The sequence below is a fragment of the Quercus robur genome, chromosome 2, assembly GCF_932294415.1.
Source record: "Quercus robur chromosome 2, dhQueRobu3.1, whole genome shotgun sequence".
In the NCBI taxonomy this organism is placed as follows: Eukaryota; Viridiplantae; Streptophyta; class Magnoliopsida; order Fagales; family Fagaceae; genus Quercus; species Quercus robur.
Window position 1 is genome coordinate 71,179,862 of NC_065535.1, and position 25,301 is coordinate 71,205,162.

Here is a 25,301-nt window from a genome sequence, read left to right on the forward strand (position 1 = left end):
TTGTTCATCTTCCCCTCGCTACCAAATGAGTGAACTCTACCCGTCTATGCTTGATGGGATTGGATTCAATCAACGGACTCCCCTTGCCTCCTGGATCCACTAGACGAGTGGAAGACATTGAGAAGGGCTTCACATCCCTTGCAGGGCTTTGAGCTTTGAAACTTAGTTGCGCTCCTCCGATTGACAGATTCCTGGAAAAAAAGAACGCCTCAAGGCGGAGGATTGTATTTGGAAATGGAAGTTCTGTCCTCCTCACACTATATTTTGAATTAAGGGCTTGCCTCTCTTTCTCTATCTACCACCAGTGTCTATCTCCTGTCAAGTGTGCTTGTGCTTCCTACCATGCTACTCTCACAGCAACCGTAACTGTGTGACTAACAACAACAGTACCAATTCGTGCATTAATGGTTCAAATGCAATGCCTAGAAACGGTTCAAAGATCTATGGCAACATAAATTTCCCAACAAATCTATGGGAAGTATATTAAAAATAATAATAAAGTGACCTTAGTTTCATAACCTAAAGCACCGGTCTTCTTATCAACAGCAGAAGCAACCTTATGGGAGTCTCTTGGGTTCTCCTCTATGATTCACTTGGGTATGTATACTTTTTTTCTCTCTGGAGACATGGCTATCATATGTCCACAGCGTTACAACTCGAGTTATACTCTACATCAAACAACTCATCACATAGGTATTATGTAGTCATCTTCCAAGCTAGATTAGAAATTGTTTTTTACATTTACACTGGGGCTAGCATCATATGACGAGCAATCTGGCTGCATTTGTCTCATCCTCACCGTACCAAGGCAAAAGTGTTGTCTTCACTAGCAACCACACCCCACTCTCTATTTTAGACATTGGTACGATCTCTTTATCATCTCATTCTGGTAATGTTCCTCATCTCAATGATGCTATGTTGCTTCCTAAAATCAATCTCTCAAAAGATTTGATCGGTTGGACAACTTTTTGATGATCGCCAAAGTTATGCCATCTTTACTCCGACTTCCTCTATGTTGTCAAGGATCTACACACGCATAATATCATAGCTATGGAGTGCCGCCTGTAGCCAACCCATATATGCTTTAGACCTTGATTTTTCTCTGATTTATTTGTGTGGCTTCTTCATAACAAAGAGCTTCCTGACCTTAGGCAACTAAGGGCTTTTAGAGGTCTTCTTGTTGGTTGTTAGGTCTTTGACTACATGGAACACAAACAAGAACGTTTTCAGTTGCTTCCTGCATTCGCTAGTTCTTTATTCTCTTCTTGGTTTAGCTACCAGTTGGCCAAACATAGGCAACACCTATGAATTCCATTCTTCTAATTATTTTAATTCTATTAGCCCTTTTGCATTCTGATGTATGGGGCCCATCACCTCTTTCTTCTTTCTTTGGTTATTGCATTCCATTCTTAGAACTAATTCATAGGGGGTTAGTTCAAAGCTCGTTTATAGATGATGTATTTCATTATATAAAAAAATGCATTAAGTACAAACCTTACTAGATAAGGGGTACTTCAATGCTTTCGGCTTTTTAAAGCTAAGGTAGAGAATTTCTTCTTTTGTCGTCGAATCCCAGTTTTGCACTAAGATTCAGAGGGGGGGGGGATCTGTCTCATCAACTTTCTCTCAGTTTACAGCCACTCATGAAATTGATCAAAAGTTCTCCTGCTCATATATCTGCCCAGATACGTTAGAAGCTTGCACCTTGCTCTTCTAATAAATAAAAAGAGTAGCCTGCATCTTTATCTTCTTCTGGTAACGACCAGTTGTCTACATATTCTTCCTCATACTCTATCGTAGTGGAGCCATCGCCGTCTCTGCGCTTGAATGGTTCTCCCCGGCCCTATAGCAAAGGAAAAGTTCTTTCTCTAAATCGGGCCTGGAACATTCAACGAAAAGGATGACCCAATGTTTTGCCCTGTCTCCTCGCAAAAAGGCCCTGATCCTCTATTTATTTATAGGAGAATTTGCCTACCCCGCTTTCCTCCCTCGTGAAAAGAGCTCGTTCGCCAAGTTTGAACTCCCACTTTATCGTCAATGATGGCTCTCCTCAATGCTAGCAACCACGTTTAACCCTTTTCGTGCTTCTTTCAATTTCCTTATATTCTAACTGAAGCAGAGACTTTACCTTTACTTAGATAGAGAGGGGCAACAGTACCACGCCCTTCCATGCTCATAGGTTGACTTCCCTATGCATCTCGACTAAGGTCTCACAAATGTGCACTTCCCTTATGCATCCAGTCGCTTCACTAATATGAATAGGTTATACATTATACACATTATACAAAAGGGCGGGTTAGTTATATACTCTTATGCGTGTTCCTTCTTCGAACATTTTGGTATGTATTGCCCCCTAACTATAGATCAGATCCACCAAATGAGAAACTCAATTCCGCACTGTTGCTGAGTCGTCAAACATCCACCAAGTGATTCGTGGAATTTTTGTGGATTGCGTTGGAGGAAATCTACCAAAGCTAGGCATATAGATACTCCTTTCCCACCACTAAGGGAGAGCAAGAAACAAAATCAAATGACTTTTTTTAATCAACACCCCCTTTTGGGTATGCAGGTACTAAAAAGTCCTCTCACTACCAACCAGCAGACATCATCTGGCTAGGTCTTGCCGATATCAACAACAAGAAAAAAAACAACCAAATGGAAACAACAACTAACTATGGCTCTTGGCTTAGACAACCAAATATATAAATATATATATATATATATATATATATATTTACCTATGAGCATTGTAGTTGTGGAGCCAATTATTTGGCTTTGGCTTCACAAATGTATCCATATTTTTGTATTTGGTGGTGCTAAAAATAGTAATATAGCTTTTTAGCACCATCAATACTAATACTTAGGGGTGTACACAGTTCAGTTTGGTAAGTTTTTTAGAGGTGTTTTGCACCATGCCTCTAGGGTGTGGTTTCACCCTATGCTTGACCACACCTCACTTTTGGAATGTAAGAACCGGTCTACACAAGGTGCGGTTAATCTTAGCGGCTTGGTGCGGTTCATTCGGTTATGTGGGCTGGGCTATTATAATATTATTCTAAGTTTTGGACTTTTAGGTCTCTAAAAAAATAGCATTTTGAGCCCATTTTGACTTCTTTTTAACTGGGCCTTTCTTTATCAGTTTCAACCACAATAAGATTAAAAACCTCAACTTGTTACAAGACTCATAAGATTCCAAATCAAATACACAATTATAAAGTATCAAGTCTCAAACACACAATTATAAAGATAAATCTCAATCATAAGTAACAAGAGAATTCTAGCATGGCAGCAACATTAACATTAATATTTCTAGCATAATAATATCAAACATTAGTGAACTCAAAACAACCCTTAAAACAAAATCAAACAGCAAAGCAAAAAATCAAACATTAGTGAACTCAAAACAAGTATAAATAGAATGAGAAAATACCCGAAACTCTTTAAACCTTTGAGATCTCTCAAATTTACCCCTGAAATTACAAGAAAATAACCCAAAAAAAAAAAAAAAAAAAAATAGAATCAACAAAAAACACTCATAGACTTCAAAATAAAACTAAAAAAATTAGGAGTTAAGGTTACCAAATATAGAACTACATTATATGGTTGAGAGCAAAAAAGAAAAGAAAAAGGGTTAGGTAGGAGCCTGAGATTAAGAGGGAAACACTGGTTTGGAAGAAAAATGAAGGTTGCTGAGTGAGTCTGATTGTCCGAGTCTCTGATAGCTAAAATAGGAAGTTTAAACTCAAAAGAGGAGAAAAAGAAAATAGGAGACAACTCGGTCTCAGACAAGACGTGTGTGGCTGAGATCAAAAAAGCAAAAAAAAAAATATCACAAACTCACGAAGTGGCTCATACGGTAACCATTAACCAAGGGGGTGGGGGGAACTCAAGCGGCAAGACCAAGACTTAGGGGACAAGACCTGTTTGACAGTCCTGACACTAGTTAACCTTATAATATATATATATATATATATATATATATATTTATATGAGATACAATTTATAATATATAATATACTCAGCGCCCTAGAGCTAGAAAAATGGGCAACTACAGCTTGGGCAATCTGAAAAACACGGAATAAGTTTTATTTTGACCATGTTCAGACTCACCCAAAGCTTATTTTTGAGGGTGCTGTTGCTCTGTTGGAGGAATATCGAAGATTAAATGCAGCACAAAGGTGACGGGGGTCGTCACAGAGTAGGCATCAGTGAGGTCGTTGACTTCTTTTCATTCTCTGTTTTTTTCGAAAAAAGCAGAGAATGAATTGCTCTTTGGGACACCGCGTTGGGATGTTGGTAGTTACCCCCAGCTGGTTTGATTAAGCCAGGTCATTACTGTAATGTTTCTTCAGTCAATAATATACTCCTATCATTCTTAATTCAAAAATATATATATATATATATAACATACTCGGGTCGGTTCGAGTCTCGCGATGTGCACATCTCGGCGCAGACGGCCGCACCGGTCCGACGTCGTTGCTAAAGAAATACAACCGACCACCGTGCCGGAAACCTTTGGCGGGGCCCTGAGCGGGGCGGATCGGCGCGGTCAGACCGGTTTCTTCGGTGCCGGTAGAAACATGAATAGGCCAATGCTTATATATACATGAAAGTCGAAGCTTTAGCTAAACTCACAGACTGTTTTTGTAAGAGTTTTTCAAAGATTTTTTTTTTTTTCTTTCTTGTTTTTGAGATTTGAGAGAAATGGCATTGGCGCCAAAGGCCAAAGAGATAATCTTCTCGACTACCTTCCTTCGTTCTTCACCACTCAACCTCATGCCCATCCTCTAACCTGTCACGGTGAGAGAAAACCAGTCGCATTGGCGCCATTTACTTGAGAGTTTGAGACACTTGATACTGTTAAAAAACATCGCACACAGCTTTCACAAGTGATGTTTCCAACCAAAAAAAAAAATTTTAATTAATGAAAGCATTACTTTTTTATTTAAAAAATCACTTTATTTGTATCTGTTTTTTTTTTTTTTTTTTTTTTTTCACATGAATAAGTTATTTTTGTAATTTTTTTTTTTAATATTTTGAAGTATTTCAATACAGAATAATTATACATATAGTTTATGATTCTGCTTAACCAAATATATAGTTTATTATATATATAGTAAAGGGCGAATTTTTTTAGTTTTAATCTTAATTAATCCATTGGTAAACATTAGAAAGATTGGTTGTAGGTTAATCGTATCCACATTTAGAACCGGAGCCCAAATCCATCCTTAAAATAGAGATGTTCGACACTTTGTCTTCAAGCTTTTACAAGCCGCAAAGAGTCACGGTAGTGTTGAGATAAAATTTGCCAACTCCATGTATATTTTTTATGTTGTATTTATCTATTGAGCTTTTTTTTCCCCCATGAATTATCCATTTTTACTATTATTTTTTTAGGTGATCAATTCCTTTCCTTATTTAATAATTGGTATCCTTGCTGTAGATTCCAGTTAGTTCAACTAGTAAAGTTTCTAATGGTTGAATAAAAGATATGAGGTTCAATCTCCACTTACACTAAAAAAAATTGGTGTTTTGGTTTGATAATAAAGAACTATCATTAGGAGTGGACACCATAGGTTGAAAATCTCCACACAAAAAAAAAAAAAAACCCTTAACAGAATCCTTTGAGTGATTCCCCCATTTCCAACTCTTCGTATGGCTTGACAAACTAGCAAGTCTCTCCCTGCAATAATTTTACTCCAAACCTAAGAATTAGTACTCTTGGATTGGAAGGAAAAGATACATGTTTTCTGGAAACTATCAAACTATTTTGCTTCAAAGAGTCAAAAATAAAAAATAAAAAATAAAGTTTGGATTTTATAGCATTGTGCCAAAATCATTTGGGAAACAAAGTTTGGTTCATTAATTTAAACTTCCTCACCCCTAGACCTCCTTCAATGTTTTTTGCTTACAACAATAGAGAGCGGAATTGAATTGAGGTCCTTTCCAGTTTCCATTACTAGGTAATGTCATTAAGTAAACAAAACTCCAAATCCAATAGTTACATTTTCACTTGACCTGTGAATGAATACAAAAACCTACTTTTCATGCTTATTTGAGGGAAAATTATTAGGTACTTCTAGAGTACTATAAATGCGTACTCTCCCCTCTCACATAAATTATGGATCTCACCATAAATTTAATTAGTGAGATCCATCATTCATGTAAGAGGAGAGAATACGTATTTATAGTACTTCAAGAGTATACAATAATTTCCCTTGTTTGAGTATTAGCAATGAGATTCTCCAATATCTTGCTAAAAATAGCTAGGTATTTATTTTTTATTTTTTTAAGATATAGTATAAAAAATTAAAGCTATTGAAAGTGAAGCAATTACTTTGGAAGTTGATGCTTTATCCATGGGAAAATTCATGAATGACTCTCCAAATAATAGTTTGGAATCTCTATTCTCTAGTTGCAAGATCCTATTGATGGAATGAATTTTTTAATGGGAGGATCAAGCATATATTCCAAAAAGCTAATTGATGTTCGGATGCTCTTGCCAAACTTGAAAATTCTTATCCCATGTACTTTTGTTAATTTTGTTAACATATGGTCCATATCGAAGAATCTCCCAAGTACACTTCTTGCTATGAAGGGTTATTCTTCTAATAGACTTACTATTATTTGCTAGGGTCTGTTTGGATGGAAGGAGTAAGAAGGGAAAGTGAAAGGCAGTAGAGTAGAGTTTGCTAAAAATAGGCTAATTTTAGACTAAATATACTTTATTCTACTCTATTCTCTATCCATTCCTTTCAATCCAAACGGACCATTAGTTTATGTTTATCCTTTTTTTACCTTTTTTTTTGTTTTTTGATGCGAAACTTGTAACTTTAAGCATTTGGGTTTTTTTACTATCCAAGTTACAAAAAGATAGAGAACTCAATTATAAGCATCACTGATCCAGCAGTCAAAATCAAGCCTAACCTGGATTCTCAACCGTTAGATTAACATACATACTCAAAAAATTGTTTGTCGCTTAAGATAAAGTCAAACCAAATCGATCTTGATCTTAGTACAGCTTCTTCACTTAATCCCACAGACAAACATCCAAAACCCCCTAAAAACTCTCTAAACCCCAAAAAGCGTTACTTGGAGCTCCCTCCACTATAAAAGGTGACCCTTCTTCACAAACCTTGAATGCTACTCCCAAGAACGAAGGCACTCCGTTTAAGCGCCATGTCGTCCGGCGCCAAAATGTTGGCCTCCACTTCATCATCTTCGTCGTCGTTTTTGGCCGTGAGAAACCCTAGCTTCTCTTCGACCTCCACGAGGCTCTTCAATGGAGGAGTTCTTCATAGGGGGAATAAGAACCGTGTCTCGTTCTCTTCCGCTACTCGCTTCGCGAACGCCTCGCTTCGGTGCTACGCTTCTTCGGCTGGCTTCGATAGAGTTCAGGTTCAGAATCCTATTGTAGAAATGGACGGTGAGTTTTAGTGGCTCTCTGTTTGGTTGGCGAGAAAATGATTGAAAATGATGTATTTTTTTTTTGAAGTATTTGAATCGCATGTTTAAATTGGGAATTTCTTTGTTGTTCTTTTTGTGCTATTAGGTGATGAAATGACGAGGATCATATGGAGAATGATAAAGGACAAAGTATGAATTTTCATTTCTGAGTGAATTCCTCTTTCTTCTTCTTCTAAGGAATGGATTTTTTTTTATTCGCTTTGAGTTGGTTCATTGGGGAATTCTGGTTTTTGTGATTGCAGCTTATATTTCCATATTTGGATTTGGATATAAAGTATTTTGATTTGGGAATTTTGAATCGCGATGCAACCGATGACAGAGTTACTGTAGAGAGCGCTGAAGCCGCTCTTAAGTAAGTAATTGAGCTGAAAACAACATGTTAAAATGCTTGAGTAATGCTAAATTGATGCAGATTATTTTTGTTTATTGCTTTGATCTTTTGGATCATATGAGAAGGAGATGGACTTAGAAGCCAAGTGTGTGTAAAGGTTGTACTCAGTACACAAACCTTTTACTTGTAGACAGCCATTCCCCATTAATTTTTTTTTGAGAGATTTATTAGGGACTTAAACTTGCGACACTTTTGGTGCAAGGCACTTGCATTGAGATAAGGACAACTAGATAGATGATTGCCTAGTGTTAGTATTATGGGTATAAGTTAATTGTACATTAGATGTTTATATGATTCTGATATGCCTATACAAGGAAATTGTTAATGCCAGTGAATAGAAAGGCTTCAAGTATAGGAGGTTATAGCCTTGTGAAAATTGTAGTGGTGGAGGGAGGATGAGAGGTTTGCTGTGCTTCAATTATAGGATTTTAATGAAATTAGTGTAGAGGGATTTTCATAGTGGTGGAAACAGGATTTTTAAGTGCCATTGGGCTCACACCCTACCCCCTCTCCCGTGTCGCGGGTTCAATCCTGCCTTTTAAGTAGCATGATTTTTATTAGGAGCTCATTTTGAATTCTGGAAAGGTTTATGGAATAGTTGTCTTGAGGCTCAAATAAAAGCAAAGAAAACTTCAATGCTATTTATTGAAAGAATATTTTACTGTTTCATTGTTTACTACCTAGACGTCTAAAGTATTAATGATATTTGAGACCCTGTTCATGTATTTTTTTGACAAATGACCCCTTTTTGCGATTCCTTTTAACTATTTATATGCTGCAGGTACAATGTCGCAGTAAAATGTGCCACAATTACACCTGGTTAGTTATTCTTTCTTTTCTCCTGCCTCTGTTGTTTCTATTATGGTTGGCAGGAAACATTATTTTGTGGACATTTGGACCATTCTATTCCATATAATGATTAATATGGTTACTACGTACACAGAAACTTCTTCTTGTTGCTGCTTAATCATGAGTCATTGATTCTCCTTTGGATAAAGGATAATTTTGCTTTTTGCAATTCATATTTCGCAGATGAGACCAGAGTCAAGGAATTTGGGCTGAAGTCTATGTGGAGGAGTCCCAATGGCACAATCAGAAACATCTTAAATGGTTTGTGTTTGATAAATAATCTCACTCATCAAAAGAAAAAAATGTAAATGATTTTAGTTTGTTATTCATTCATTTGATATCAGTTATTCTTCACACAAAATTGTGTTCTACCCCGCTTTCCCTTTTTCTCTGGTAGCTAATGGTTTGTGTGCTTGACTTAAATTTTTTGGAAAGACTTCAATTTAAAAGTTGATCTTGATGAGGCATAAGCTGTCATAGTTTCGTGTGCAGCAATTTTTTGGCAACATTTATTAAAAGTAATTGTTTTTTTTATTAAATTAGTTAAGTACAATTAATTTCCCAGTTACTACAGAGTCAAATCAAGCTTTCCTAATTCGCCTAGCACAATTGACTAGTTTGTATCCTTGGGAAAAGGGGGTTAATCAGTTCACAGAAAATGGTGTCCCCATGGGAATGCCAATTAGATGGACTTGCTAGAGCTTGTAGTTGTTCTAGCTTTTAGGCGAGCAGTGAGCTATTGTGAATGATAGGTTATTTAATAGAAAACCATCAAGCCACCTGAAAGATATTAATTGGTTTTGGGGGGTGGGGGTTATCTACGTGAGTTGTTGGAGTGAACACTGGACTTAGGTCTTCTCTGTACAACTCTTGATTAGATCTTACCAGCTACTTAGTAGAATTTTTTTGTTATTAAATTGGAGTATGTTTTATGATGCTTGATTAAGCAAAGGATAAAATGTTATCTTTTTAGGGAATCTGATTCTTGTCTGAATTCAATGGAGGTGAAATGTGTAACCAAATAAAAGCTGGATGCCTCATCTTTTCAGCCCTATTTTTAGGGAGACCATTTCTCCTCTGTCTTCCTAATGAAAGGATTCCTGATTTCTGTAGGTACTGTTTTCCGTGAACCTATCCTCTGCCGTAATATTCCCAAAATTATTCCTGGTAATGTTCCATTTCTCTCATAATATTGATAGCAAGGTAAAAATTATGAAATGTTGTTCAGTACTAATTTCCAATTTACAGGTTGGAAGAAACCCATATGTATTGGTAGGCATGCATTTGGCGACCAGTATCGTGCCACTGACACAGTCATTGAAGGCCCAGGAAAGCTTAAAATGGTTTTTGGTAAGCTGATTCAAACTTCCCTGCTCATATTAATAAGCTGACACATTTTTCTTTCCTACAAATACTGTTTGTTTCTTAACAACTAATCTGTCTGTTTCTTTTGTTCAGTCCCAGATGATGGAAAGACCCCAGTGGAACTTGATGTTTTTAATTTTAAAGGGCCAGGCATAGCTCTCGCGATGTATAATGTTGACGAGGTTTGTCTAATCGTATTTTCTGTCCTTAGTGTGCCTTTTAATATTTTAATTTTTCTGTTTTGATAAAATTCTCCATATATTGTCAGTCTATTCGAGCTTTTGCTGAGTCGTCCATGACTCTAGCATTTGCAAAGAAGTGGCCTCTTTACTTGAGCACCAAAAACACAATTCTTAAGAAATATGACGGGAGGTGAGCTTTGCTTTCTCTTTCCAATCAGCTGTGCTTCTTCTGCAAAAAAATTCATCTAAATCATGTCAATCTCCAATTCCAATCTGTAAAGAGCTGCAGACATTGTTTACAGTTTTAAAACTATTGCAGGTTTAAGGACATATTCCAGGAAGTATATGAAGAGAAGTGGAAGCAAAAGTTTGAAGAGAATTCAATATGGTTTGCTTTCTCCCACTGTGAAGTTGACTTTGTTGTCTGTGCTTAGAATATCTTCAAACAGTTAACTGAAAGTTTGTGTGGCTGTCAGGTATGAACATCGGTTAATAGATGACATGGTTGCTTATGTAGTAAAAAGTGAAGGTGGATATGTTTGGGCTTGCAAAAATTATGATGGAGATGTGCTGAGTGATTTACTTGCTCAAGGTGATGTCAAAGATTCTAACTTTTGGGGGTTGGCTGCATGATGACATAACTTTTTTGTCTGTAGGCATATTATGTCCTTGTGATAATGAAGTGTACCAGTTAAGGGCATTTTTGTAATTTTATTCTCTTGAGTGATTGGTTCATTATAAGGAACAACTAAATGGTTAATATCTGCAGATTAGATTATCTAGGTTTGAAAAGAAATATTTACATGGAATTTGTACCTTAAAAAATATACCAGTGGTTTGCGAGATATGCCTATTCATATGTGTTCTCTTTAGTATTTAGTACTTATCTATTCATTTGTTGTTTTTTCCCCCCTTCATTTTGTTTGGAGATTTAGTTTTAACCATTTAGTGTTGAGAACATGTTTTTGTATCATCACTTATCAAAATGAAAAGAAAAGAGTTGAGAACCTAGTGTTTCTAGAGCATCAGCTCACCACATATTTGGGGCCCTAGGAAAGTAAAATTGGGTTAAAAACAGGTTTGCTTTGTACATAAAGGTTTTAATCTGTGACAAGGAGTGCAACACTAAGGATATGACTGTTGATTTGAAGGCAAGATGGATAAAGTTGATCCTAGTCTTATACAAAATAAGGAACTCTGTAACTCAGTCATATGTGATATATAGTTCTCTATATATCTGGTTAGTCATTACAAAAATTTTGATTGCAATGCCAAATGTTGTAGTGAATATTTAAATGAACCCCTTGTCATTGTTATTATGAATGTCCATAAAGTGTTCACTAGGGCTGTGCAATATTATTAAAACTGTCTGAATGTTTGTTTCTTTCATGCAGGATTTGGCTCCTTGGGGCTCATGAGTTCTGTGTTGGTTCGTATTTTTTTTAATGGATATTTAGGGTCTGTTTGGATAGAACTTATTTTGCTGAAACTGAAAACTGAAAACTGAAAACACTGTAGCAAAATAATTTTTAAATGTGTAAATAGTACCGTGGGACCCATTTTTAATGAAAAAATTGATAAAAAATGAAATTTGTGGGTCCATGAACAGTGCATCCGTGCACTGTTCATAGCAGACCGGTCAAAAGTTGCGGCTACTGTTGCATGAACAGTAGCCGCTTGTGGGAAAAACGCGTGAAAAAAAAAAAAAAAAAAAAAGGAAAACGCAGAAACGCAATTAAGTAAAAACGCAACGCTATACAAACACACAATTAATGCTGAAATCTATATTTTGGCCTTGGGATTGTGGCAATTCTTAATAACCACAATTTTGTGCAGTTATCCTCTGATGGGAAGACATTAGAAGCCGAAGCAGCTCATGGGACTGTAACTCGCCATTTCCGATTACATCAGAAGGGGCAAGAAACCAGTACAAACAGTATTGCTTCTATTTTTGCATGGACTCGGGGGCTGGAACATAGGTCAGTTTGCTGTTTTGTATAAATTGATGCTATATCTTTCATTTAAAAGTTTTTCTAAGAAATCCCTTCAGAAATAAACATAGTTAGATGTTCCGAGTTTACAAACAGGCTCTTCATCATTATTTTGGGCTGACACTCACATACACACATAATTGCTTTTTACCCCTTTTTGAAACATCTCCAAAACATTTATGTTAATAAAATATTGAACGGCTTTGATCATATCAGTACATATAAATAGCTGTCATCTCGTGGCTCTAACAATGCACTTTTAGGGAATATCAAGGGGTGCCCCCGGGGGGGGGGGGGGGTGTGTGGGGGTGGTTAAGGGGGAATGGTTTAATGACACATGCATGTAAAATGCTTCTGAGTCCCTGTCATTTGTTATTCTTTTTCCACCTAACAGTTTTTTAAAGTTTGCAGAGGTATGACATACTTTGCTTTGACTGTCTACCTTGTTTTGTTGAATGCGTACTTTTGTAAATTGCCATATTAGACTATGTCAATTTGTAAAGGTGCCTACCATTTATATATAATTAGCTATCAGTGCCATTATTTTAAAATTTTGTGTTGGATTTTTAATATTTTCATTAGCCTGCTGATTCTACTGTCAATATTTTCTTGCTCTTTTTTCTCAGGGCTAAGCTAGATGAAAACGAGAAATTGCGGGAGTTTGTTCACAAGTTGGAGGCTGCATGCATTGAGACCGTAGAAACAGGGAAAATGACCAAGGATCTTGCCATTTTGATCCACGGTTCCAAGTAAGTTGCACCTTCCCTTCTAATATGCATTGTCCATAATTATTTAATTTATTTTTGGAATCAACTTGTTGCTTAATCAATTGAACACTTGTGTCACCTGAAGGACTACTACTTGTAGAACTTTGGCACATCTACATAATATCACTCTCTGAATTGAGCCAGTGTAGCTAAAACTATAAAATGTGTGTTAACTATAAGATATTTGGATAATTATGGGTGCTAATTATCCTAATAGTACTCACTATAAGCACATTAGCCTCAACTTTCAGCAGTTATAATAGCTGAGATGATATTGGCGTCTGCAGGGTATCAAGGGAACATTATTTGAACACCGAAGAATTTATTGATGCTGTTGCACAAAATCTGGAGGCCAAGATTCGAGAACCTGTGCTGGCTTAAGTAGATATTTAGTTACCCTAGAGAGAATTTTGTAATGAGCTTAAGGGTCCGTTTGGATACCGCTGAAACTGAAAACTGAATGCATGAACAGTGAAATCTGTCCCCTCTAAAACGCGTGCAGCAGGATAAAAAAAAAAATTAAATAAAATAAAAAAATTAAAAAAAAAGAACAGAAAAACGCAAAAGCAAACGCATCAGCCGGATCCAAACACACACTAAGTTGTCAGGTTTGTGATTGAATATCTTCCTTTCTTAAACGAAGTCCTTTTCCTTCATACGGGTTTTACATTGGCAATAAGGTCTACGCTTGAGGGCAATTTATAGTTCAAATTTCCTACAGATTTTAATTTCAAGTTAAGGTTTCTAAAGTTGTTTGGGAAGAAAAGAAATGACAAAATTTAATTACAAAACTGGTTGTAACATAAAGTTATAACATTATTCAATAAAATAAACAATACTAAATATTTTGAAAATTTAATCGTTAAACTGCATGTTCTTTACGCTCTTAATACACATGTCAATTTTTGTATTAATCGGATATTATTTAGTATTTACTATATATGATTTATAAGTTTATATTTTATGTATAATTTAAAATTACAAAAACTTGTAATTTAAACAATTTATTAATGACATAATTATTGATCTTTAATTTTTAGAAATTTTGCAAACATGGAGGATATAAGAAAAAGATGTAATTTAATGGTGTATTTGTCAAAATTCACTTCTAATAAAAAGATATTGAGTAAGGTCGTAGGTTAAGGCTATAACCAATTTTGTAACTAAATTTTGTCCAAAAGAAAATGCTATACTACAAATTTGGTCTTGTCAATTATTAGGTAATTTTCAATTTGGTATTTGAATTATTGATTGTGTAAATTTTTTATTGACTAAATCAAGACAATTTTGTATGGAAAGAAAAAGAAAGCGTTAAATATCTTTTTTTTTTTTTTAATTATTGGGTAAAGATTTTGTTTTGTTTTGTTTTTTGTTTTTGTTTTTTTTAAATAATTATTGGGTAAAGATTAATTTAGTCTCTTAACAATTAGTCGTCAATTTCATTTTTAGGTCTACTCTAACTTTGAAATTGATTTGATTTCGAAAGTTAATGGAAATTGTTAAATATAATAGTTAAAGGCCTATTTGGTATGTGATTCTAAACAACAGTTTTCAGTGTTTAAATATTGAAAACTGAGGTTCTAAAAAAAACATGTTTGGTAAGGATTTTTTTTAGGAGTATTTGAATTACATTGCTCATTTTAGGGTATTTAAACACTGAATGTAGAAAACTTTTCTTATCAATTTTCAGTTTTCAAACTAGACTTTGGACATTACTCATTAGAGGTTGTGTAACTCGTCCTACTAGTACCATGCACAATCATTTCCCAATCAATAGAATTTAATATTTTGACTATAACCTCCATTAGTAGATATGATTTGAGCATATAATTTTATTTTAAATGTCATTATGTAACATATGCAAACCTATGTACCCTGTCAGTGTTGGCAAAGAAGACCCAAACGTACCAATTAAACTTTATTTATCATCCCATTATATAGTTGTTGCCAATCACCACCCTGACACACATTAACCTGTTGAACCTCTGTTTTGAAACTGCACTTTTTTAAACCTCATTTTGTTAGGTACAACTCTTTTAAACCTCAATTGTTTTAGGTATAACTTTCTTAAACAGTTATTCTCAATATGTTGAAAAAATAAATTGTACTAAGAGTTTGTTTGGGAATAACTTATTTAACTGAAATTGAAATTTTTTTACAAAAGTATTGCAGATAAAGATAAAAGGTAGTTGAAATAGTACAATAAGATTCATAAATAATATCAAAAAGTACAATGAAACTTATGAATAATAGCAAAAATAAATTAAATAGTAAAAAAAAAAAAAGGCTTTTTAAGCCAGTACCAAACTTAACCTAAATGTTTTGACATTTTCCACGTCTTTTGTTTCTGTCTTTTTTAACAAGTCTTATCCCTTTGTCTTTTGTATCAAGTCAGTCTTTTAAAAAACGTGTCCCCCAAGTATACTCTTTATTATTTTATCCAAAGAAACTAGCTTAAGTAATCTTAATCATAGGCTTTACTTGTAAATCTTTTGACCAAAACGGCTGGGACAAAAAAAAAAAAAAAAATTCTTAGCAGGTTAAATTATTAAAGGTTTAATTTTTCCAATTGAAAGCAAGTTTCTGAGATAAAATATATTTTTGATTATTTATTAATTGTGTATAGATTGGAACTTCATACAATTGCAAGTGTTTTTCGTCTAAATAATAGTTGTAAGTTTGAACTTGAGAATCATCCTCTCAGAAATCGGAAATAAGATTTTTATGCAAATATCACTTCTAAGTCCCATGTTTTTCATTTTTCTTTTTCTTAAAAAAAAAAAAAAAAAAAATAAGAAACCCTAAATCCCATGTTAAGTACAAGTTATTTGGAAAAATATTCTTAATGGGTAATTTTTTTGGCATTATATGGCATACTTGATGTTATTTGGCAAATTGAGGACAAAGAGTAATTCTTAAAAATAAATAAATAAATAAAGGAGGTAATTCGGCATTCAAAGCTGTAATTTGGCAATATTAATGTTTAAATGTGATGAGGCCTTGAAGGGGAAGGGGAAGGGGAAGAGGGGGGGGGGGGGGGGGGGGGGGGGTGTTGGGGGGTGGCATTGAAGTGTTGTTCATTGCCCTTACTCTGAATTAAAGAGTAATTTGAATCATTTTTGAAAGCAAGGGCAAAAAAAATAGTGTAGGTCAACCTCGCAAAGAGATTTGAGAGTATGTATATGACGGAAATCAATATCAAATAACTAAGAACTTGAACAATAATTGTCTTAGAATTAAGAATCAAAGCTAGAATTACAAAGAAAAATTGGAGAAACAAATTTGGTCTAAAACTAAGTTAAAGTTACATTAAAAAAAAAAAAAAAAAAAAAAGGTTTTCCTTTTACATTACAAGCTTGTTTATGAGCTTTAACTACTAGGAAATAAACTAGCTAAAAGTTACAGCTAGGTTGCCTATCAACACCATAAGTCAAAACTGAAATTAAAGAGAATACATGGTAGGTCTAAGAAGTCAAAATAAGTAGTTGACTGCTTGCCCTAAGAGGTCAGTAAGGGTGACTAACTGTTTTGGCTTAAGAGTAGAGGGTAGCTAGCTATCAATCCTAAGAATAGAGAGGGGATTGGTTGGTTGGCTTAAAGGTAGAGGATGGCTACATCATACTCCCCTTCATAAAGAAAACTTGCCCTCAAGTTTCAAGTGGAGAATAAGGTTTCAAATGCTTCACATTGAAGGCATTAGAAATATGTGTAGCCATTGTCATTGATTTTAGTCAACACTTTGCATGAACCCATTTTCCTTGCTCCCAACTAGGAATAGGAGTCATGAGGATGCCTTTCCTCAATCAAAATCACCCATACGAGGCTCCCTTCCTTAAAAATTAGTTTCCTTAAATGAATATCAGCAACAACGCTGTTATTTGCATTTGAATGTTCAATCCTTTCCTTGACTTGTGCATGGACATAATTAGATGTGTCAATTCGGGTTACCATGTCGTGTCAAGGCAAGGGTATTAGGCCAAATGGCTCAGCCCAAACCTAACCCATTTAATAATTATGTCATGATCCTTCAACCCTAACACTATTGGTTAATGAAGCAGGTTAACACAACATGATCCAATTGACACGTTTAATAAACGGGTTGTATTGGGTTAACACAAATTCAATCAATTTAATCCGTTTCAAAAAAGCACCTAATTAATATTGTTATAAATTTACTACAAATTTAATAGAAACTCATAAATAAAACCTATGAGTTTCTATTGTTTCTATTAAATGCTATTAACAAGTTGGTAATGGTAAGTGAAAAGTGATGGGCAAAAGAGAGAACTAATAAAAACTTGCTCAACTCAATTCTAGTAAAAAAAAAAAAAAAATTGTTAAGAGTTGTTGAGCATGAAACATTACCCTCAATTGCCAATAGTTATGGAAACTTAAAATTTTTTTTAAAAAAAATTATATATATATATATATATATATATTTGTAGGGACACGATTTGCGTTAAACCGCAGTTGAGTTGGGTTCGCACGTAAATGGGCCCGTACAATATCATTTGTAGAGAGTGGGATCGAAAAGCTAATTCATGTTTACCCGGCTGTGGGTTTTTTAAGATATTTATGCATGGTTTCAGTATATTTGCCTCTAAAGCCCTTTTTCCTTTCCGTGGGACTGGAGTCCCCCCTACTTTAGGTTACATATTTTTTCTTTTATACTCGCATGCGTTCAATCTCCTTCGTCCATGTGTAGGGTCGACCCTTTCAAGACTGATACTTGTCCCATCAGTTTTAGACCCGAATTGTTGGGGAGTAGTTGAGTAGGCTAAAGAAACATGACTCTATGAGAGGCAAAGCTCTGTCTAGGGCAGGTAGTATGGGCAGCCTTTTCTAGATATTTTAGATTTCTTACAAGATTATCCCTATGCCACTTTTGCTTCTTTCCTTAATGTAGTTCTGGGCCAGCCGAGGGCTGTACCCTCCTCGGCGGCTTCTCTGGCCCAGTGATGCTTTGCGTTATTGGGCTTGGACTACTATCTTCTTCGGCTTGGGCCTTAAGTCTTCCTGTGAACAGGTGGATCTCGCTCATCTGTTATCGGGCCCCACAATAGCCCCTCAAAACCATGCTGTCCGACCCCTTGGTTGGATAGGAGGGTTTTGATAATACCGAGCATTTATAGCGGCTCATTAAATTCGGCCCTTGATCAACGTCGGCGACTTTTCACCTCCCCAAGGAATGTGCCGGTCCACGAGACGTTTCCCTCGATTTGCGCGTGATGCGCTTATACCGTTTGGTTATTCGTAGTGTGCCTTTAATATCTTCCTTTTACGAGGCTTCCCAAATCTTACGGTTACTGATAACGTGGGGGAATGACATGAATGCACATTTATTCGCAGATTTCCTTGAGGATCAGAACGTGTTACGTGTCCCTGTTTTACTCCCTTATATAAAGAGAGAAGTCCAGAGGTGATTCTTTCATATCTGAATCCCTTAGACCCTTCTTATAGTTCACTTCTTCCATCTGGTTACTCCTAATCCAATAATACATCCACCATAGTAGTCGGCCATGAATGAATCCTTCCTTCTCCAAAAACGCCATGCCCTAACAAAACTTGAGATGGCTCGGTCAGGGCAAGGATGGCGGAGACTCAAAATTTGTCTCCCCATTCTTTTAGCCAAAATCCGAAGCAGGGACTCGTCACACCTCACTTCCGGTGTGACTGAGTCGAAAACCTCCCTTGTCATCTCCATTCGCTCTTTCATGAGCATACCTAATATGGCTCCCCTTCTCCCTCTTTTACTCCTTTTACTTTCTTTTCATTGCTTCCCTCTTCTTCTCCTCCTTCCTACTCATGCCCTCCATCTTCTTTTTCCCTTGCTTTCTTCAGCAACAAGAGCTTGCTGAAGTGCTTCCATGTGTTCCAATTCTTCTTCCTTGTCCTTCATTATTTTTGTATAAGGTTCTTCTCCTGATATGAGCAGTACTGAGGCATAGATTTCAGAGAGACTTTGAAGGCGAGTTCAGAAGACACCTGATGGTTTACTTATTTGTATTACGAATGTTGTTACTGTTTTAGAAGTTCATTTTTTGTATAGGCTTGTTTAAGCCCTTCCTTGTACGTTGTAACAATTTTTCATATTAATAAAAGTTATTGTTACTCTATTTCACATGTCTTGTTTATATATTCTAACAAATGTGAAAGCGCTGCTCGGCATAATAGTATAGCATTTGAATCAATAATAACTAAGGCCAAAGTAATCGTTGATAAAAAGATGCCAAGATAACTTTAACAAAATTACTATTCAATATAACAGTCCGACCAGTAAGGAATGAGACTTATCTTAAGATTAGCCGTGATGGGTATTAAATGCTCGATAATGTGTAAGAAGTAGTTATCCGAGGACATGTTACCCACCGGATGAATGGCATCCTTAGGTTGACGATCATTAGGTCGTTCTGCCATCTCCATGATACGCGGGCCTTGACCTTTTCCAGTATTCAAGCCGAGAAATTTCTTCATTAGGGCAGTTGATTTCCCAAGAAGCTTGAGTCCGAGGACTTTGCAAAACCTGGGTTTTGTTCAGGACTTATGCGTTTTATCTTATGTACTTGATTTTTCCCTTTTAGCTTGAGTCCGAGGACCATGCAAGCCTCAGGTTCTGCCTTAAACTTAGATTTTTCAGTACTTGGTTTCCCCATAGGTTTGGGGTCCGAGGACCATACAAGGCCTAGGTTCTGTCCAAGATTCTTTAAGCTTAGTTTCTCCTCTTCCTCAGGTAGTTCACGAGGTGCCGAGCAGCAAGTTGTCCTCGGCAACAACTATTCCTCGGTGGGGGGGCCATTGTCCCTGGGCCTCCATGCAGAACAGGCCTGGACCGCGAATTTACTTGGCCCATAACTTTAAGGGTATTTACGTAGTTTAGGGTTACGGGGTGCTTTCTGGCGTCCTAATGTTCGAGGTGCACCTTCCAGAGACTCCTTTAATCCCCTGGTTACAGGTGGCATTGGAGATTGAGCCTAAGCTATCTTGTCCGTAGCGTTCCTTGGGGCGCTGCGTGCATTAAATGCCACCACCTTATTTCTTTAAATAAACAGATAGGAGAGAAAATTATTTCACCCTCTCATCAACTCTTTAGTTTTCTCCCAAATCACAGTTCCTATACTCAGTGTCGACCTCCCTTAGCATAACCTGTTTGAGGCGAGAGTTGGGAAAAAAGAAATCCCTCCGCCACAGAAGCGCCGCACCCTTATGAGACTAAAAATGGTGAGGTATGGGCACAGAAAGCATAAGTTCAAGAGAATACTCCATCTCAATCGAGGGGAAAGGATGTCTCTCCCTCTTTTAGTCAAAATCCGAAGCAGGAACTGTTCATGCCAAGATCTTGGTATGTCAGAAGAAAGATTTTCTGCCATCAGCGCCTCTGCTTTGCGGCAGGCGTATATTTAGAGAAAGCCCCACGATATCCAACTCTCTGCACCTTTCCTTCAACGGTGTCAGGTTCAAGTTGGGTCTCTTTCGCTGTTTGAGTTGTGGGCAAGTGAGAGCATTGAAGAAGAGCAAGGTCTTGGAGCTGTAGCCAACCTCTCCTCTGATCTACTTCCTCGGCTTTTACTTATTCTCTTGTATCTTCCTTTCTTTTGGTCATGTAGTGAGCTTTGACACAGACTGGTTCTAGCTTTCCATTGTACATTGTACTATCTCTTTGCTTTAGTAAGAAATGACGATTTCTTTACTTATTTTGAATGTTGTTCCTTTGATAAAACTACTTTGTGAGTTGGTGTGCTCCATGTGTGTGTTTCTCCTCGGCAGTATTTAGAGCAAGAACTCTTGAAACACGATCCAACTAATTCTAATCTATGGGCACTATCAGACATAATAATAACTCATAGTAAGTTAAACTTAGGAAACTAACCGAGATGACAGTTGAACGTTCTGTAATAAGCGTGGGAGTATTGTCTGAGGGCGACGAACTTTGAATAATTCATCCAAGGGCACGAACGAGCATTGCCTGACTTCGGTTATGCTTTTGGAAACACGTTAATCCATTCCATACTGGTCCCTTTAGTGTTGAGGATTCAAAGGCAAACTAGAGAGTCCATGTAACACAGCTTTTCCTTTTGAGTAGTTGGTTTCCCCAGAGGCTTGGGTCCGAGGACCATACAAGGCCTTGGTTCTGTCCAAAACTTGTAAGCTCGTTTTTGAGTAGTTGGTTTCCCCAGAGGCTTGGGTCCGAGGACCATACAAGGCCTTGGTTCTGTCCAAAACTTGTAAGCTTGTTTTTGAGTAGTTGGTTTCCCCAGAGGCTTGGGTCCGAGGACCATACAAGGCCTTGGTTCTGTCCAAAACTTGTAAGCTCGTTTTTGAGTAGTTGGTTTCCCCAGAGGCTTGGGTCCGAGGACCATACAAGGCCTTGGTTCTGTCCAAAACTTGTAAGCTTGTTTTTGAGTAGTTGGTTTCCCCAGAGGCTTGGGTCCGAGGACCATACAAGGCCTTGGTTCTGTCCAAAACTTGTAAGCTCGTTTTTGAGTAGTTGGTTTCCCCAGAAGCTTGGGTCCGAGGACCATACAAGGCCTTGGTTCTGTCCAAAACTTGTAAGCTCGTTTTTGAGTAGTTGGTTTCCCCAGAGGCTTGGGTCCGAGGACCATACAAGGCATTGGTTCTGTCCAAAACTTGTAAGCTCGTTTTTGAGTAGTTGGTTTCCCCAGAGGCTTGGGTCCGAGGACCATACAAGGCCTTGGTTCTGTCCAAAACTTGTAAGCTCGTTTTTGAGTAGTTGGTTTCCCCAGAGGCTTGGGTCCGAGGACCATACAAGGCCTTGGTTCTGTCCAAAACTTGTAAGCTCGTTTTTGAGTAGTTGGTTTCCCCAGAGGCTTGTTTTTGCTTATCTTTCGCAGGTTTAGCTCCTCGAGTAAGGTGGAGGAAGCTGGCCTGATGTTTGAAGCCCCTAGGTTTGCCTATGTCGATGAGACCGTGGAACGTAGCCCCTAGTGGGAGCCTATGTTAGAATAGCAACAATGTGTCGCCGGTGATACAGGCATCCTCGTAGTCCCTTATTCGACAGAAGCTCAACTTCGCCACCTCTCGAGTTAACACGCAAGCTTTCCCACAGACGGCGCCAATTGTAGGGACACGATTTGCGTTAAACCGCAGTTGAGTTGGGTTCGCACGTAAATGGACCCGTACAATATCATTTGTAGAGAGTGGGATCGAAAAGCTAATTCATGTTTACCCGGCTGTGGGTTTTTTAAGATATTTATGCATGGTTTCAGTATATTTGCCTCTAAAGCCCTTTTTCCTTTCCGTGGGACTGGAGTCCCCCCTACTTTAGGTTACATATTTTTTCTTTTATACTCGCATGCGTTCAATCTCCTTCGTCCATGTGTAGGGTCGACCCTTTCAAGACTGATACTTGTCCCATCAGTTTTAGACCCGAATTGTTGGGGAGTAGTTGAGTAGGCTAAAGAAACATGACTCTATGAGAGGCAAAGCTCTGTCTAGGGCAGGTAGTATGGGCAGCCTTTCCTAGATATTTTAGATTTCTTACAAGATTATCCCTATGCCACTTTTGCTTCTTTCCTTAATGTAGTTCTGGGCCAGCCGAGGGCTGTACCCTCCTCGGCGGCTTCTCTGGCCCAGTGATGCTTTGCGTTATTGGGCTTGGACTACTATCTTCTTCGGTTTGGGCCTTAAGTCTTCCTGTGAACAGGTGGATCTGGCCCATCTGTTATCGGGCCCCACAATATTAATAGATGACTAAAGACATAGATATATAATAAATTTTTAAAAAAATTTTATGGAAAAAGAACAGTTAATTTCTTTATCGATTTTTATATTTCTTATAAATATGATGTTAAAATTTTTTCAAAATAAATTATTAACAATTATTATAAGTATACTGGTTAACGTGTTCCAAAAAAATTAATAAAATTTTCACAAACGCCACCTACCCAACAATTGGTAAAACTTCTCCAACTGTGAAAGTTGTTTTTAATAAATTATTATCAGTATTCAACTTAAAAAGCCTTGCACTGGCCCACCACTACCAAAATCCAGTATTTATTTATTTTTTCTTTTGTTGAGAAGAAAACAGAATAAATTTCATTAGTCTAGAATATACTTTTTTTTTTCTTGGTTATGAAAACGACCAAAAAGCTTGTGATGTTGTGGCACAAATCAACGTTTGCAGACCAACGGCCCAGATTAATTTACAATTTTATTTATTTATTTATTTTTTGAGAATCAGATTAATTTACAATTTCGTTTTCACATTCATACAATATTCACTCGGTCTTTGACACACTTCACTCGCATATAAAGTAATATATACTCATAGATTCAACAAGGTGAGTTTCTTAGGTATTAGAGAGAAGAAGAGAAAGTTGATCAAAAGAGAGAGAGAGAGAGAGAGAGAGAGAGAGAGAAAATGGCGTTGGCAAAGGCTAAGGAGATCGTTTCGTCCAATCCCGTCGCAGTTTTCAGGTCTCTCTTTAATCCCTCATTCTTTTTTGTGCTATTTTTATATAAAAAAGATCGTTTGGTTTTACTTTTTTTGTTGTTGTTGCAATTGATGGTTTATAAATTCCAATGAATCTCACAGCAAGACATTCTGTCCTTACTGCGTGACCGTGAAGCAGCTCTTGACTCAATTGGGTGTCACTTTCAAGGCTATTGAGTTGGACACTGAAAGTTAGTTTTCAATCTTTTTGCTTTCATGTGATTTAATTTGATTGCAATTAGGCCAAATATAATTGGGTTTTTTTTTTTTTTTTTTTTTTTTTTTTTTTTTTTGTTTTTCCTCTCAGATATTTGTTCCCTTTTAGATTAATTTACACAAATTTAACAGTTGTACATATGTTACATCATTTGAAACCTTTTACTATCAAGTATTACTTCTTATTTGGTAGAATGAGATTTTAAAATGGTGTGACATTTTATGCACCTTTAGATTTGTTGAAATTGTGTCTTATATATGGAGAGAATTTTATGCTAATGAGATTTTTGGCTGAATGACAAAAGTGTCTTATGTAATGGGTGTATGCAACACTCCTCTCACATGTATATAGGACAATCCAGACACGCGAATCCTACATACATGTGAGAGTGATGTTGCATATACCCATTTCGTTGATACCATCTCCAAAAATCGGTGGAAAGTGAGGTCAAGGGTCCAAAAACTCACTAGGTTGCATGGGTAAGTTATGCAAAGTGTAGAGAATCTTAATCCTTGAATCTCACATTTCTATGTTGTTGTGTAAAGGATGCAACTTTTGCAAACTTGAGCAATTTTGCGTACTTTTACTTATGCACCATTCTAACTAACTATGGAATATGGATGCTGTACTAGCATACTTTTAGTCTAACGGCGCTATCGTGCTTTAGAAGAATTTGATAGCCTGTATGCTTGATATGGAATGATGCCATCATGCATAAAATTTGTCAAGCTCTAGTTGTAAAGAGTGATTGTTATCATGATTTTTTTAGAAAGAATATTTTTTCTTAAAAGTGAACATCATAGTGTTGATTGTTCATCACGTTATAAAAGCAGGACCTTTGTAACCATACATGTAAAAATTTATAATGTCAATAGATAAGAAACTTATTATGGTCTTCTGACTTCTTGAAGGTGATGGAAGTGAAATTCAAGCTGCCCTCGCAGAGTGGACTGGACAGAAGACTGTGCCCAATGTATTCATTGGTGGGAATCACATCGGTGGCTGTGACAGTAAGATCTTGATCCCTAAAACAAACTATAGGCTCCCTATTTGCACTTGTATTTGCATTTAAATATAATGAACATATGTTTTTATTTTGGTCCTTCTATAGATAATATTCTCTTTTATTGTTTTGCAGAAACTACAGCATTGAACAATGAAGGAAAGCTGGTCCCTCTGCTGACTCAAGCTGGAGCTGTTGCTAAGCTTACTGCTTAAATAAATGTAGTTTTCTAATATGTGTCTGCTATCTAATATTGTGGTGTTCGTGCCCTCGAATAAAACTTCTGCATAGCTTTTATAAACTTTCTAGAAAAACATAAATAATATTGAACTTGGAAGTTCTATATTGAGGTTCTAGTGGGTATTTGATATTTTTACCTGCATTTATATACTAACTTTTTGTCTACTATGGGTGTATGCAATTTGTTATATGGATTGAAGACAGTTGAGCCAAAACCTCTACCTCCTTGGTGGACCAAATGGCTTGCCTGTTTATGTGCCGGCTTGAGTAATTCTTTGAAACCTTGATTGGTTAAAATTTTCCTATTTACACTAAAGTTCGTCCTTAAAATCCTGACTTGCCAATTCGAAGAAAACAATAAGGCTTCTTCTTCGCCTGT

General features: G+C 36.6%; 2 protein-coding genes across 10 annotated transcripts in view; both read left to right on the top strand.

Annotated features, from left to right (window-relative positions):
- The window catches only part of LOC126714834 (isocitrate dehydrogenase [NADP], chloroplastic/mitochondrial), a 148,229-nt gene extending 134,561 nt beyond the window's left edge, over positions 1-13,668 (top strand). For 2 of the 9 annotated variants that reach the window (XM_050415226.1, XM_050415219.1), the window contains exons 3-15: positions 7,710-7,819; positions 8,640-8,677; positions 8,891-8,968; positions 9,821-9,874; positions 9,956-10,057; positions 10,166-10,254; positions 10,341-10,444; positions 10,574-10,642; positions 10,731-10,846; positions 11,649-11,683; positions 12,091-12,233; positions 12,872-12,994; positions 13,300-13,668. In XM_050415226.1, coding sequence (XP_050271183.1) covers positions 7,710-7,819; positions 8,640-8,677; positions 8,891-8,968; positions 9,821-9,874; positions 9,956-10,057; positions 10,166-10,254; positions 10,341-10,444; positions 10,574-10,642; positions 10,731-10,846; positions 11,649-11,683; positions 12,091-12,233; positions 12,872-12,994; positions 13,300-13,393 — 1,155 coding nt within the window. In that variant the 3' untranslated portion in view covers positions 13,394-13,668. Of the gene's footprint in view, positions 1-7,013; positions 7,427-7,552; positions 7,597-7,709; positions 7,820-8,639; positions 8,678-8,890; positions 8,969-9,820; positions 9,875-9,955; positions 10,058-10,165; positions 10,255-10,340; positions 10,445-10,573; positions 10,643-10,730; positions 10,847-11,648; positions 11,684-12,090; positions 12,234-12,871; positions 12,995-13,299 lie in introns of those variants that run through there. The other 7 variants (XM_050415227.1, XM_050415223.1, XM_050415218.1 and 4 more) reach the window with 6 other exon arrangements.
- A 9,599-nt stretch (positions 13,669-23,267) lies between these two features.
- On the top strand, positions 23,268-25,031 carry LOC126714837 (glutaredoxin-like). The gene is made up of 4 exons (XM_050415232.1): positions 23,268-23,446; positions 23,565-23,653; positions 24,591-24,689; positions 24,818-25,031. Exons 1-4 carry the CDS (start codon positions 23,391-23,393, stop codon positions 24,895-24,897), a joined length of 324 nt encoding a protein of 107 aa, XP_050271189.1. The 5' UTR covers positions 23,268-23,390; the 3' UTR covers positions 24,898-25,031.
- The last annotated feature ends 270 nt before the right edge of the window (positions 25,032-25,301 follow it).

Bases quoted from the DNA above. Each gene is read 5' to 3' on its own strand.
- LOC126714837 (XM_050415232.1), top strand. From the start codon at position 23,391: ATGGCGTTGGCAAAGGCTAAGGAGATCGTTTCGTCCAATCCCGTCGCA. The intron at 23,447-23,564 runs GTCTCTCTTTAA...TGAATCTCACAG, and splicing joins AATCCCGTCGCAGTTTTCAG to CAAGACATTCTGTCCTTACT. The intron at 23,654-24,590 runs GTTAGTTTTCAA...GACTTCTTGAAG, and splicing joins TATTGAGTTGGACACTGAAA to GTGATGGAAGTGAAATTCAA.